The sequence below is a fragment of the Pleurodeles waltl genome, chromosome 10, assembly GCF_031143425.1.
Source record: "Pleurodeles waltl isolate 20211129_DDA chromosome 10, aPleWal1.hap1.20221129, whole genome shotgun sequence".
NCBI lineage: Eukaryota > Metazoa > Chordata > Amphibia > Caudata > Salamandridae > Pleurodeles > Pleurodeles waltl.
Window position 1 is genome coordinate 222,740,409 of NC_090449.1, and position 14,718 is coordinate 222,755,126.

General features: G+C 43.7%; 1 protein-coding gene across 8 annotated transcripts in view; it reads left to right on the forward strand.

The window, feature by feature from the left end:
• The window catches only part of MARF1 (meiosis regulator and mRNA stability factor 1), a 586,552-nt gene that overhangs the window by 281,169 nt on the left and 290,665 nt on the right, over positions 1–14,718 (forward strand). For all 8 annotated transcript variants that reach the window (XM_069210203.1, XM_069210208.1, XM_069210202.1 and 5 more), the window contains exon 13: positions 7,909–7,989. In XM_069210203.1, coding sequence (XP_069066304.1) covers positions 7,909–7,989 — 81 coding nt within the window. The remainder of the gene's footprint in view (positions 1–7,908; positions 7,990–14,718) is intronic.

The following is a 14,718-nucleotide window of genomic DNA, read 5'->3' on the forward strand; positions in this document are numbered from 1 at the left end:
ATGTAATTCATGGAGATTTAACATGACATTATGTTTAGTATAATTTTGCCTATGTTCCTTAGATTTTAAATAATGTTTCATACAGTAAAACATCCATTGGGCTGTTAACGTAATGGTTCCTACAAACCCACTACTTGCAGTAAGGTTGTTTTGTTAATTTCTACAGGCAATGTGTCAGACCTAGACAAGCTCCGGAATGGGGATATCCCTTGCTGTTTCACAAGTTATTTATTTATTTAGTGGACGTTGTCTCTTGTTTGGCCTTATGCTGTCCTGTCCTTTAGTTCATACCACTTTAAGTGGAGCAGGACATGTTGTAGGAGCATCTGTTTCACAAAAACCCCTTGCTCGTGGCTGTAATCTCAACATGGCAGCACAGTGAGATGCTTTTTGTTCTCTATCACATTTAGTGGAGTTATTTGATAGTGTTATGGTTAAACCCTAAAAATTCCTACCTGAAAATTACCACCTATAATGAGCAGCACAGCCATCACTCTTCCCTTTCTTTTCTGCCCGCTCTTGTCACAGATAATGTGAAGTCACACGTGATGTTATCCATGACATTCTTGTTAACATGAACATTGATGGCGTCACTGAAAGAGTTCAACCACCCTACAACCCATACTTCACTCAGCTCATTTCTGGCCGTACTCAGCATGCTCTTTCTAGGCATTAACTAAACTGGCCCAGTGCCATCCTGTGCATTAAAGCGTCCTGAGCACAGAGTCCGTTTGGATTCGTTTCTGCTTAATTGCAGGGGCTTGCCTTTGTAATTCTAACATCTTTTAATCCAAAATATTTTAGGAGGTTTTCTTCTGTGTGTGGAAAACTATTTACTTTTGCTGAGTTTAGAAAAGAAAAAAAAAGCAAGCTTTTCAAATCTAGCCTAAAAGACAACCACCTAAATCAAAAATTACACTTATCTGATAGTCTGAGACAACTATCTGCAGATTTGGAATTCTCCCCCAGGCGTCCGACTGGATCTGGAAAATTTTCCCCACCAGTACCTCTGAGTGTAGGTAGAGGGCATTGAGCAACCCTGCAGCGATGTCGTCCCCTGACATGACGTCAGCGGAGTCCGTATATTCCTTCCTCCGATGTGCTGACGTCAGTTTCTTTATTTCCGTGCAGCAACACTGATCCAGTGCAGTATACCCTCAGGCCCTTTTGGGCTTTCTCCCGATCTATTCAGGTGTTTTTTTCCTTGAAAAAATAGTGTATATGCCTTCTGAGTGTAAACCCTATGGTTCCTGTACCCAACAAATGTCGGTCACAGACCCCCATTTGGTGTGTTTGTGGTGTCTGGGTTCTCATCATGACGCCAACGCCTGCCATCATCTAAAGGTCAAATCTTTGTGAGAGTGCGGTATGAAGCGCCTGGTGGTGCTGGAGGCCAACTCTGACTTCTTCCTAGCGGTCACGGGAGCATTTCTGAGGTTGTATTGTTCCTTTGACGTCTCCTGTCCATTGGTGTCTTAGTCAGTCTTCCCGGATGCCATCACACCCTTCGGCGTCGCCACCCTCGCACTCTCCTCCAGTGGAGTCCGTGCTCGAGTCCACCCCTTCCCTTCTGCCATGTCCTGGTTCTGGGGGGACTCTGGACCAAATGTGGTATAAGTACTCTTCCCTTCATTCCATCTTTGGGTCATCCCCTCCCTGTGGAGCTCCTTTGGGCTCTTAGGAGGTGGTGAGTGCTCTGACAGGGTCTTTGCCAGCGGTTACGACCTCTGTGCCCATTCAGCCCCTCGACTCTGACTCCGGAGTAGGATCATCGCCGGTGCGCGACTTTAGTCTCCTCCACCTGATATTGTTGCCTCGACGCCCCTCACGGCAACGTTGGCCCAGTCGACTCCGCTCAACACTCCTATTCGAATTTTCCTGGAGTCGGGCGACGCTGTTTCCGAGGAGGGTTTCCACACTTGACGCCAGCCAATTTTGTTCCCGATGCCAGGAGCGGCGCCGTTTGAATTGGATGCGGTTACCTGGCTGGAGCCACCTTCTGAGCCGTCTGCACATCCTCAGGCTCCTTTTGTGGGTCCCCTTTGGGTTCATCCTCTGATTGGATGCTTGACTTAGCCACTGCAAGCGCCTGGACTCCTCGTCAGTGTCCAGCCTACTCTCATCCCTTGGATTGGCAACAGAAGCCAGTACTTCCTTCGCAGATATGTGGAGGCGGGTGGTGGCTGTTTTGCAACTACAACTTCCAATGGTGCAGGTATCTACCGACCCGTATTGGATTTTCATCCGGATAATTCTTCCACTGAGCCCCTTCTGCCTTATTGTGAGGCTCTTTATGATCCTTCTTGATTTTTGGAACAAGCATGTCTCTGGTCCTTCTGTGGACCGCCCTATGCACCGGCCGGCACAAGAGGATCCCTTATATCTTCGCCACCACCCTACTCCTTGGAGTTTTGTGGTGCAAACTGCTTTGGGCATTCCTAATGTGGTGCAGATTCCTCCTGCCCGCTGCACCGAAAGACCAGACAGCTGGATTCTGCTGGCAGGCGTATGTTCGCTTCCTCAAGTGCCTCCAGTTTGTTGTTTCGCTTCTCACATGCTCTGTGGGACTCCGTGGAGTGTTTATTGCCATCTCTTCCTGAGGATGCTCTTACTGTCCTGACACCTTTGATCAGAGATGGTCATCAGGCTGCTCGGATCACGGTTTTAACTGGCATAGATACTACTGATTCAGTGGGTAGGCGCATGGCTGCGTCTGTTGCCATACATCGCGGGGCTTGTTTGTCACCCTCTAATTTTTCAGCTCCTGTGTGGGATGCTCTCCTTGATATGCCATTTGATGGCAAGTCTCTTTGTGGTGCACATGCAGATCCTGGCTTGCGCCGTTTTTGGGATTCTCATGGTGGGGACTGATGTAATGTCCTTTTCTGGATCCATTGCCTACTCTGTTGCAAGTATTCTTTCATTTGCCAAGTTCCTACCCGGTGTGGGTTTTGTTTCGTACCTACCCTTTCCTGTGTTTCTTGCACTTGTTGCAGCCCTCTGGGTCTGGTTTGCTCCAGAGCAGGGATACTCAAAGTACGGCCTGAGGGCCTCATGCGGCCCCTTTGACCTTTACATGCGGCCCCTGGGGTAACAAGAGCACTGGGCAGCTGTTTGCTTGACTCAGTACTAACAAAAATATTAAATACACACACAATCATTTATTTCAAACTTAATTGGTGTTAATGAAAGGAAGTAATTAGGGACTCCTGCACTTAACTTTAGAAACGCCTTCATTTTTAAAGACATCTTGCAGCTTAAGTGTAAAACTAAGACAGTCTCTTCAAAATTAAGTGTATTTAGTTAACATGCAAAACCTTTTCACCTTAGTACAATTTATTTTATCAGTGCATTGAGATGTATTCATTTTAAAGTGATAGTTCTCACAACATAAATTTGGAAACATTAATTATTTCCCTTACCCTGAGAACACCACCAATAGTAAATTAAAGAGGCAAGTCACTTGGTATGTGCACTTTATGGGTAGCCTGGGTTCCTATCGTACATAAACAACATTATAGTTTATTAAATCAAACATAGAAGCAGGTTTTGTGCAGTGCACACCATGAATCATGTATTTTGAGGGCATCTTAAATGTGATAATGCAGAAAAAGGAGGGAAAGTGACACTAAACTATTGCCTAGGATCACAAAATTTGGAAAAGTGTGTAAGCCGTGATTAATTCCAGGTTTTCTGGTTTCCCATTGTTTATTTCACCCACTAGATGTATATCCTTTGCTTCCCCTACATCTACCTTGCCACCAATCCCCCTAGTCACCCCACCTGACCTCCACCGCCCTGGCATCATTGCGGCCCTCAGACACGTCACAGACCAAACATTTTGGCCCCTGGGAAAATGTTTGCGAGTACCCATGCTCCAGAGTATACTCCTATTACTTAGTTGATGCTTTAATCCAGGTTGGTTTTTTTTTTGCACTTGTACTGATGCTTACAAGCTTCTGCAAACATTTGCATGAAATCAGAGAGCATTCTGGGAGCATTAGACATAGCCTCATATTGTTAACCTTTTCAAAAGTGTGTGAACATTTTTTAACTGGAACCACTGTCAGTAGTGCAGTGTAACCTTACAATGTTTATGTAAAGCACTCTCACTAATAATAAAGGCTTTGCATTAATGAAGAAAATAAAAGTTCAAACTGCATAAACATATGGACACAATTATTCTCTCAACTGCAGTCCGTTCCCTTCCCTGGCATCCAAAGGGTTTGTGCTTCAGTGGTTTGGGCCTACTTGTCCCAAGAACCAAATAAACGAGAAACTGTGTTGTCCTTGGCCCCAAACAATAGGTCCTGGGTGTAGGGCTGTAGGAATTCCACACACCTGATACCGTTGTCCAAAAGTGGATACAGTTCTAATTGGACATTACTAGATGCTCTTTCACCTTTTTGTAAACCATCCATCCCAACCCATTCTAGCTGCTCTGTTACTTCTTCCTTGAATACTGCAGCTTTAATGTCACAATTTAGCATTATGCAGGAGCATTCCTTTACAGGAGTAGATGGTTTTAATTGTGAATATTCTGCATTTCAACTGTTACCACCCGTTATATTGTTTAAACTGAATTTCTGATCATGTGAGTAACTTGTAACTCATGTTAAATTACCTCACTTCAAAAAATTAGCTGTAATGCCAATATTACTTGGGTTTTGTTGAGGTATTTCCATCCCACTTTAAAAAGGCTAATTAAATCAACATTGTTTTTAAGGGATTCATAGAGAGATGTTTTAGATTTTTTTTTCCTTCAATATATGTATTACTACGTGACTTGATGCTCTTCTTGACCCAGGTCTGCCTCCTACAACCAATACTTGACTCTTATGTGCTCTACAAAATTACACAATCTTTGGGCTATATGTGCACTAGTGTTTTGACGGATATTAGCTGTGCCCATAGTTACTGTTCGCCATTTATACTCCTTAGGATATTCCTTAAGATATTTTGCACTGTGTTTAAGACTTCAAATGTAAACAATACGGTGTACTTGTGGGAAGGAAAGGAATTGTATATCTGGGATTAATACCTCCGAGTAGAAAAAAAATCTGATAAAAATCAGGTTCAGATGTTTGTTAAAACAGCAGTTTTAATGATGTATCCCAATCTCTAAGATGCACTGCAGTAAAATACCCCTTTTTGACATGGTCACCCCACCTTTTGCCTGGTTTTTGATGCAATTTTGACAGAAGTGCACTTGGATCCTGCTAACTAGGACCCCAGAGCTCTTCACCTAAAAACTGTACAATTGTTCCTCAGTTGGCAATTCCTTTAGCACCCCTGTAAGTCCCTAGTAAGTGGTACCCCTGGTACCTAGGAGTACTAAAGAGGGTCCCTAAGGGCTGCAGCATGTATTGTGCCATCCGAAGGAACCCCTCACCACACTCGTGCAGACTGCCAGTGCAGGCTTTGTGACGTGGTGCAGACAAAAGTGAAAACACAGCATGGCACACACACTGTGTGCCATGCCTGCAGACAATGCGTGCAGTATATGTAAGTCACCCTTACAGCCGGCCTTAAAGTCCTAAGGTAGGGTGCATTATACTACATGTGTGGACATAGCTGCATTAACAGATTTTCCCCTGTGATGTCTATGCCAATTCTTAGACATTACAGTTGAACAGGGAAGCCACCTTAAGGTATGTACTGGGTCAGAATGAGTTTCCCAGCTGCATAATAGCTTCACTGAAACCGATGGTGTTTTCTATCAAACACCTCGTAATAATAAACCCACACTGATTCCAGTGATGGACTTATTAATACATGCACCCAGAGGGTACCTTAGATGTACTCTCCTGAAACCTACTAGTCCTCTAGTGTGCTGGATGACCTGCCCAATCCAGCCTGCCACCACAGACAGGTGTCTGACCCCCTGCAGGTGAGAGCCCACGCTCTTCAAAACCAAAAACAATGTCTGCTCCGGAGGAAGGTGTTCACACTTCCTCCAGCAGAATGGCTAGTGATTTAGCATGCCAGTGCCAAAGATTTCAAAGTCTCTGCTGCCTTTGATATGCGACCCTTGCATCCACCAGACATACAGGATGCTATTCCCTGCCCTGAGGCTCATTTGGCAACAGGACGGGTGAGAAATTAACTATTCTAAAAGGCATGGAGTGCACCCAGGTTAGACACACCCCTAAGGTGAGCTGCCTGATGTGCCCCACTCTAGGAAAATTCTGCCATCTTGGTGATGGCAGAATTAGGAACTCTAGGCAGGGTTACTTCCATTTTCCACAGGAAGTTGTCATACAGGGGGTGTAGTGACCCCAAGGGTAAGTAGCCCATTGGCTACTACCCTTCACTCCTTGTAATGCCCCTGAATCTAGTATTTAGAGGAGCCCTTAGCACCAGGAAAACAGATTTTACCTACTTAAGAAGATGGACACCGAAGAACCTTGACCTGGCCGTAACCTGCCGGCCTGCCTGCTGTCCTCGACAATTGTGCCAAAGTCGATTAGTCGTGCAGCTGCTCTGCCTCCACAAGCTTGAGAGGACTGCCAGCACTTCAAGGAAGGACCAGCATCTCCTGTGGAGTAGCAGAGCTACTCCCCTGCAGGCACCAAAGAAGAACCCTGAGAGCCCCGGAGCATGGAAAACCCGACACCAAAAACCACCACTGCAGCCGTGTCCTCTCCCCCCAAGCCTGCGTTGAAGTGGGCCAATAGCGCCCTGACACCTTCCAGAGCAGAACCCCACCTTGGGTTTAGACAGACTGTTCCCCCAGTCACTGCCTACAGCCTCTTTTGTACAAGAACCAAGAACCATGAGTAGCCTTCATGTCGCAAAGCCACCTGACAAAGCAACACTGCACACATGTCCCCCAGCCCGAGTTGCTGTGGACAGACTGGTGGGAAGCCCTGTATACCAAAGACCCTTGAGACCTGAGTCCCCGTTGCATTCACCTGGATGGGCCCACCTGTCCCTTCCTGCAGCCTCTTTTGCTGAGGTCCGTTCCCGATTGAATTCAACAGGGACACCTGACACGGAAAATCACCTCTGCAGCCAGTGCTTCGGAGTCAAGCGAGATGCTGCCTTGGACCTTGACCCATACTTACCTTAACCTCCAGAAGATAAGTCCTGTAACTCGCTACTGAGTATGCAGTATGTCTTTTCCCATAGGATATCATTACTGCACTAGTCAGTACAAGTGTATTTCCTGTATTCAAAAACTGCTAACTTAAAAAGTACTTATTAATTATGAAGTTCTTGGTGTCTAAAAATATATATAAAAGTACATGTTTTTTTTAAATTGATGTGGATCTCCTTATTGAGTGAGTATAATTTATTGACTCTGTGTATGCAACAAATGCCCAACATTCATGTCTGATAAGCCGGCTACTCGACCACACTTCACCTAATAGATCACACTGGGTTTGCTAAAGGATGCCCTTGTCCACTTATGAGGGATACTTGCACTCTTTACACAGCATACCTCTTTTTGGTGTACTATATAAAGAGCTAGCTTCCTACATGCACAATGTGATTTTCAAAGGCATAGTGATTTTTAAATATCAGTATAAAATATTTACATGTAATAAAGAGTGATTGCTGTACGGTGGCTGTGTCCAGACTCTTCTCCTCTACATAATTTGCTTTTTTTTTAAATTAGTAATTGGTTTTCTTCACTCGTGCTCCTTTTGATCACCTTCTCTTAACCTAGAATTTTTATCTTTACTGTTCACTTGCTTAACTTAGTAAGAAATAATTCTGAATTCATATGTTTAAAATTATGTGGTCTTCTTCGTTCCATGTTGTGGTTTCTCCAGCACATCCATGTTTGAAATTATTTGAGCATGCCTGTTCACTTGGATTGCATTATCACCCGTGCATCCCTTTTCACCTGCAAATGAAATCAAATGAATCTGTTGTCTAAATGGCTGTCCCATGTTTTTTCAGTTCAGAAACTGTATCTATTCTCCAAGATGCCCCCGCCTGCTGCCTACCTCTTTTCAAGTTTACAGAAATATACGAGAGAAAGTAAGTTGCTTTTTACTTAAATTTGACTGTAGTCTTACATTTTCTGTTTAAGTGTAATCACCAGGCCTCCTGGAATGCACGCATTTTTATTGCGGTGGTGACAAGCAATAACGCTTGCAAAATTCTGTATTCCTCAGAATGTACATGGTTAAAGGTTTATTGTTGTGGAGTTTTACTACAAGGGAAATATAGAATTGAGACTTAATACCTACGTAATTGTGACTGTTTAGTATAACCAAACAATCTAATGTTGTACAAAATATGTTCTGCTCTTGAATTAAACTGAATGGCTTATCTGCGTGACTATTGTGTAGACCGTTGCAGTTATCTCACACCGAATCTCAAATGCTTTAGTTTGCTATATTTTTTTTTCCGCTCTTAACTGGACTGCAGACACCATGCTGATCTGCCTTGAGATAAACAATGGCTTAATTGCTCTGCACCCAAATGTTGGGGCTCCACTGTAACACGCTTAACCTAGATTGTGAAAACAAGTGATTGTCACCTGTGGGCTCAGTCTCCTCTAAGAACGTTAGCTTACTTCAGCTAATTACGTCACTTCCTGGGACTAATCACTGTCTTAATAGTTTGACTAGTTAATGATAGCATCTCTAGCACTTCATTGCCACGGAATGACCTTCTTTGACAAACCCTTTGAAAATGAACTTTAACCTTATAATACCTTCACCATGAAAATAAACTTTGTCCTCTATCACATTTATTGTGCTATGGGGACTTTACCTCCTTTAAATGAATATCCCAGCGGAACAGGGGCATTATTTTTTTTTCTCTTTGTAATGGGCAGGCTGTCTTTTTGATACTAGTTCCAGACTTGCTGTCTTATTGTAAATCTCTTAAGACGCGGCTGTTTTGCTGTCTTTTCAGTCTGTGGCATGGATTAGTTAAAGAGGTTCTTGCCTGCTCTTCCTTTGTAACTGTTAGTGCCAGGAAACTTAGTGGAGTCGTTTTGCTTTGTGAACAACATTAATAGGAGTGCATATCCAAATCATTCCTTTAAGCAGTGCTGCTCTAGTATTTATTCGTAACTAGTAGGGACCCAAATTACCCTATATGAAAACGTTTCGGTAAATAACGAAAGTCTTTCCCTATGACAACTGAAGACCGATGTTACAGGGTTAGGAATATTTCGGAACAGACCGGTGTCAATAAACAGAACTAAGGCTAATGCAATCAGATCTTTTTAGGTTTTAAAAAATGCACTCAAAGCATGTCAGGCGTGGAGCACACTTCATGTGCAGCTGTTGTATGAAACTCTTCTTGGCAGCAGCACCTTAGGAAGAGCAATGGCTGATTACCCAGCAAGACTTCAGAAGTATCCAAGTGCACTTTTGAAAAATAATTTCGTTTGAACAAATTGTATGTGATTTATTCATCTTAGTACAATTCTAAGTGATGGACCTTATCCATACCTGGACTGGTTACAACGATAAGTTGCACAAGTTATATCATTTTTTCATCAAGTAATTAGACATTCATGTTTGTTGTTTCAGTATGTTTCATGTAGTTTACATATTTCTCTCTAGCATTGTCTTATATTTGGTTTGAACATTAAGTATCCCCAGGCATTGTAGAACTTTTGTGACTTGAATTGTAGCACACTCCAGACCCCTTAAAGTTCTGCATAAAGGTTCCGATCTATTTGGCCTGGGACTTAAGCACTTACCTATTTGGTAAGTGGATGTCATATTCATTTAATTTCATTTGAGTCGTGCTTTGTGGCTGTTAGCTTCACCATTGCATAAGAGAGTCACATTTAGACCACCTCAAGTTTAATAATGGTGCATCTAGGAGTTTCCAGACTTGGGTGATGGAATGTCTTACAGCTAAAAACTGTAGATCATCAGTGTACCCAATATGGTTGTCTGACGATATTGGCTAACTTCTCCTTGGTAGCCACTTCTAAATTCAAAGGAAACTTTTAGCAAGAGGCCTGATATTTCTTCTCTCGCTCCCCCTTAATTCTTTGTCTTGGTCCAGAGCTCTCTAGTCTTGGGCCATTGCAAACACAAATGCAACTAGGTGCCTCCTTCGCCCCTTCCAGCAATCCGATTGTCAAAAATGACCTTAAACCTTACTGGGGTGAAATACCATCTTATTAAAATTGTGTATGACTTCTCTTTATATTGCATATTTATTAACGATTTGGCCACCCTTGTCCATGTCTTTCCATAATCTCTGCCCCAATTCCTCCTCCAGCTTCACCATATGTTTGTTTTGTTCCTAGCACGCATTAGCTTTCTTCAGTATATAGACTGGTTATTCCTTTGTAAATTTTTCATTCAATCTTTTGGAGCCAGGCCAGTGCAAGACTTGAATTAACATATTAAATTCCCACATATTGTAGGGCATTTCACTTCTGGTTCAGGATGAGGGAATCTTGTAGCCTTAAAGTGAAATCAAGATTAAGTACCACATGTTTTATAGGTGAGAGATGTGATGTTACAGATGGTTACGGGCTAATTTGTCCCACTAAATAAGTAGAGGTTTGACCGAACATATTGTGGAATCGTCATTTTGTCTGTCTCAAAGCGGCAGCCATAAAATGTAGTGTAACTGAGCGTTTTTTTTATTTTTCTTTGTAACAAAAACCATAGTTTTTGCATATGAATTTTTGGACCATTTTAGTGTGTAGTATAGCTGGGCTGCTAACATATAATTTTCTGTGGGTCACCACCTGTATTTGGCATAGTTATTTCTTCTCTGGCTACCCTGTTTTTTTTTATTCTTCAAAATAAAAGCCACCAGTGACTGCCAAATTGATCAAATAACAGGTCTCGGAAAGTTTAGTGCGAGATTTTTCATAATCTTTAGAAATCTGGGCATAACGTTCATTTTTATGCTCTTCACATTCCCAGTCTAAGATATTCCTCACCCGCCCGAGTGGTAAATTTCTGTGTACAGCATGTCTCACATGTTTGGGACATGATTGCCATATAGATCGCATATGGAAGAGGGAGGTACACTTAAACAAAAAAAACTAAAAAAAAAAATGTGCCTTTGGGATAGTTAACTCTGCCCCCTAGGCTACAGTTAAATTCTGTTATGGAATCTGAGGCACCTCTGTCTACTGATTTTTGATTAGTTAAATCTGAAACCAGATATTTCCGAAAAAAGCCTAATTTCTTCATTTATATTTGGTAAAGATCTATCAGGGCCTATCATGAAACACAAAATGAAAGTAAATTCATATAGTTCACTAGTCAGTCTTAAACCCTCAATGTAAGGATTTTTGCACAATTTAAAAGTAAGGAACGCCATAGAAAGAGGAAATATTAGCAGGGATAATGAACCTCCCTGCCTAGTGTCCCTCGTCCGTATATCATCTGTGGTGTAATTATTTTTGATTTTCAGTTTTGCTGTTGGGCACTGGTGATTGGCCAGCAAGAACTTCATTGTTGGACTGATCCGTGTTCCATCCAGTAGGATCTGTAAAAGGCTTTGTTTAATCCTGTTGAGTGTACATTTGTCTGTTATGTAGTATTGATCACATCTGTTTCCATCTTAATGTTATCCCAGTTTTCCACAAATTCAGACTGGTTGGATGATATTGGTGTAGGGCAGAGTGGGTTTTAGACATCCCTTTAATAGTTTTATAAATATCATTAAATCTACATTTTAAACTACTGTAGGGCAGTAGAAATTGCAGAAAGTCTGCTTTTTGCCTGGTTTTAATATTAAAGTATTACATGGATCACAATCGCCTTTTTCTGTGTGAAAATTTGGTCATTGGGCCTGATAAAAGATTCTAAAAGGTTTTAAAAAATGGCTGTAAAGCCATCTTGACCTGAAGCACTAATACTCAGCATATTGCCAAGAGCTGCTACAATTACTCTTCTGTAATGTGCTCTTCGGATTGCTGAACCAATTCTATACCTAAGGGTGGGAAGTGAAAGTCTGAAAAGTAAATAGCTGTAAAATCTTCAACCGTCTGTAATGTGTAGTGTGTTCAGTATTTTTGCATTATCTGTATAATGATGTCTGTGTTCTCATATGTTTCCCTGTTACTCATAAATACTTATAATATAGGTTCGATGGCATCTGTTGCTGCAGATACACATGTTGTGCACAGTCCGCCATCTGGTGTTGGGTCGGAGTGTTACAAGTTGTTTTTCTTCGAAGAAGTCTTTCGAGTCACGAGACCGAGGGACTCCTCCTCTTTGCTTCCATTGTGCATGGGCGTCGGCTCCATCTTAGATTGTTTTTTTTCCGCCCTCGGGTTCGGACGTGTTCCTTTTCGCTCCGGGACGGAAAGATAGTCAAAACTTCGAAAAACTACGTCGGTATTATTTCGATCGGGATAGTTAGAATCAACACCGAATCGTGAAGAGCTCCGGTAGCCCTTCGGGGTAATTTCGATCCCCCGTCGGGGCCTGTTTGGCCCGACCGCGTGTAACATCGACACCGATGGAACGGACCCCGTTCCGATTCTGTCCTAAATGCCACAATAAATATCCATATACGGACCAACATTTGGTCTGTAACTTGTGCCTGTCACCCGAGCACAAAGAAGAAACTTGTGAGGCCTATCGTGCGTTCCGGTCCCGAAAAACGCTCAGTGACCGTCGAGCCAGAAGACTACAGATGGCGTCCACGCCGACAGAACACCGAGAGTTCGAGGAACAAGGAGAAGAGGAGGAAGCCTTCTCCATCCATGAATCGGACTCGGATGAATTCGACGTCGAGGAAACTGTGAGTAAGACGTCGAAAAGCACACAGCACAAGAAAACAGACAAGGCCCAGGGGACGCCACTGCCAACTGGCCATGGCTCGACCCATAAAGGTGACCGTCCATCGGCACCGAAAAAGGCCGAACTGGTGCCCAGATCGTCCGACTCGGGTCGAGACACAGGCACGCAACATTCTCGGGACCGAGAAAGTGTTGCCGAAACAGATCGACGCCGAGAAAGCGGAGCCGACGCTGCTCGACGCAGAGACAGCGGCACCGAGGATGATCGACGCCGAGAAGGCTCGACTCCGAAAAAGAAGAGATTCGCCTCGGAGCCGAAAACAAAAAAAGACACAGTTTCAGTGCCAAAACAACCAGCAACCGAACCCACTACCGGCTCATATTCAGAGGAACATTCATTGTCCTCTCAAATGCGTAAACACAGGTTTGAAGAGGAGTTACAGACTACTGATGTAGACCATACACAAAAGAGGATCTTCATCCAGAGTGGAACAGGGAAGATTAGCACTCTTCCACCAATCGGGAGAAAAAGGAGACTAGAGTTCCAAACTGAACAACTACACCGGCTCACACCACCATGAGCCAAGATGCTTGGGACCTATACGACGCCCCAGTGTCAGACAATAGTCCGGAGTCATACCCTACCAAGCCCTCACCACCCGAGGACAGCACAGCGTATGCGCAGGTGGTAGCTAGAGCAGCAGAATTCCACAACGTGTCGTTACACACAGAACCTGTCGAGGATGACTTCCTTTTTAACACCCTCTCCTCCACCCATAGCAACTACCAAAGCCTGCCTATGCTTCCAGGAATGCTAAGGCACGCGAAGCAAATCTTCAAAGACCCTGTCAAGAGTAGAGCGATCACTCCAAGGGTAGAGAAAAAATATAAAGCACCTCCCACAGACCCTGCTTTTATCACCTCTCAACTGCCACCAGACTCAGTCGTGGTAGGAGCAGCTCGCAAAAGAGCCAATTCACACACATCGGGCGATGCACCACCCCCGGATAAGGAAAGCCGAAAATTCGACGCAGCTGGGAAAAGAGTTGCTGTACAAGCTGCAAGCCAGTGGCGCATCGCAAACTCTCAGGCGCTCCTAGCGCGTTATGACAGAGCCCATTGGGACGAGATGCAGCATCTCATCGAGCATCTACCCAAAGAATTTCAAAAGCGGGCAAAACAAGTGGTTGAGGAGGGACAAAACATCTCCAATAACCAAATACGCTCCTATATGGATGCAGCGGACACAGCTGCAAGAACAATAAACACTGCAGTAACCATCAGCAGGCACGCATGGTTACGCACATCTGGCTTTAAACCAGAAATACAGCAGGCAGTACTCAATATGCCGTTCAACGAACAACAATTGTTCGGACCAGAGGTTGACACGGCGATTGAGAAGCTGAAAAAGGACACTGACACAGCCAAGGCCATGGGCGCGCTCTACTCCCCGCAAAGCAGAGGCACTTTCGGCACCTTCCGTAAAACAACCTTCAGAGGGGGGTTTCGGGGGCAGGCCACACAAGCCAGCACCTCCCAATCAACACCGTCTACCTACCAGGGACAGTACCAAAGGGGAGGTTTTCGGGGCCAGTACAGAGGGGGACAATTCCCGAGAAACCAGGGAAAATTTCAAAGCCCCAAAACCCCAACAACCAAACAGTGACTTACAAGTCACTCAACCCCTCCACATAACACCAGTGGGGGGGAAGACTAAGTCAGTTTTATCAATCGTGGGTGGATATAACAACAGACACTTGGGTCTTAGCAATTATCCAACATGGTTATTGCATAGAATTTCTACAGATCCCTCCAAATATCCCACCAAAAACACAAAAAATGTCAAAACAGCATTTAGACCTCCTAGAAATAGAAGTTCAAGCACTACTGCAAAAAGAAGCAATAGAACTGGTACCATGTACAGAAATAAACAGAGGAGTCTATTCACTGTACTTTCTAATACCCAAAAAGGACAAAACACTGAGGCCAATCTTAGATCTCAGAATACTAAACACCTACAT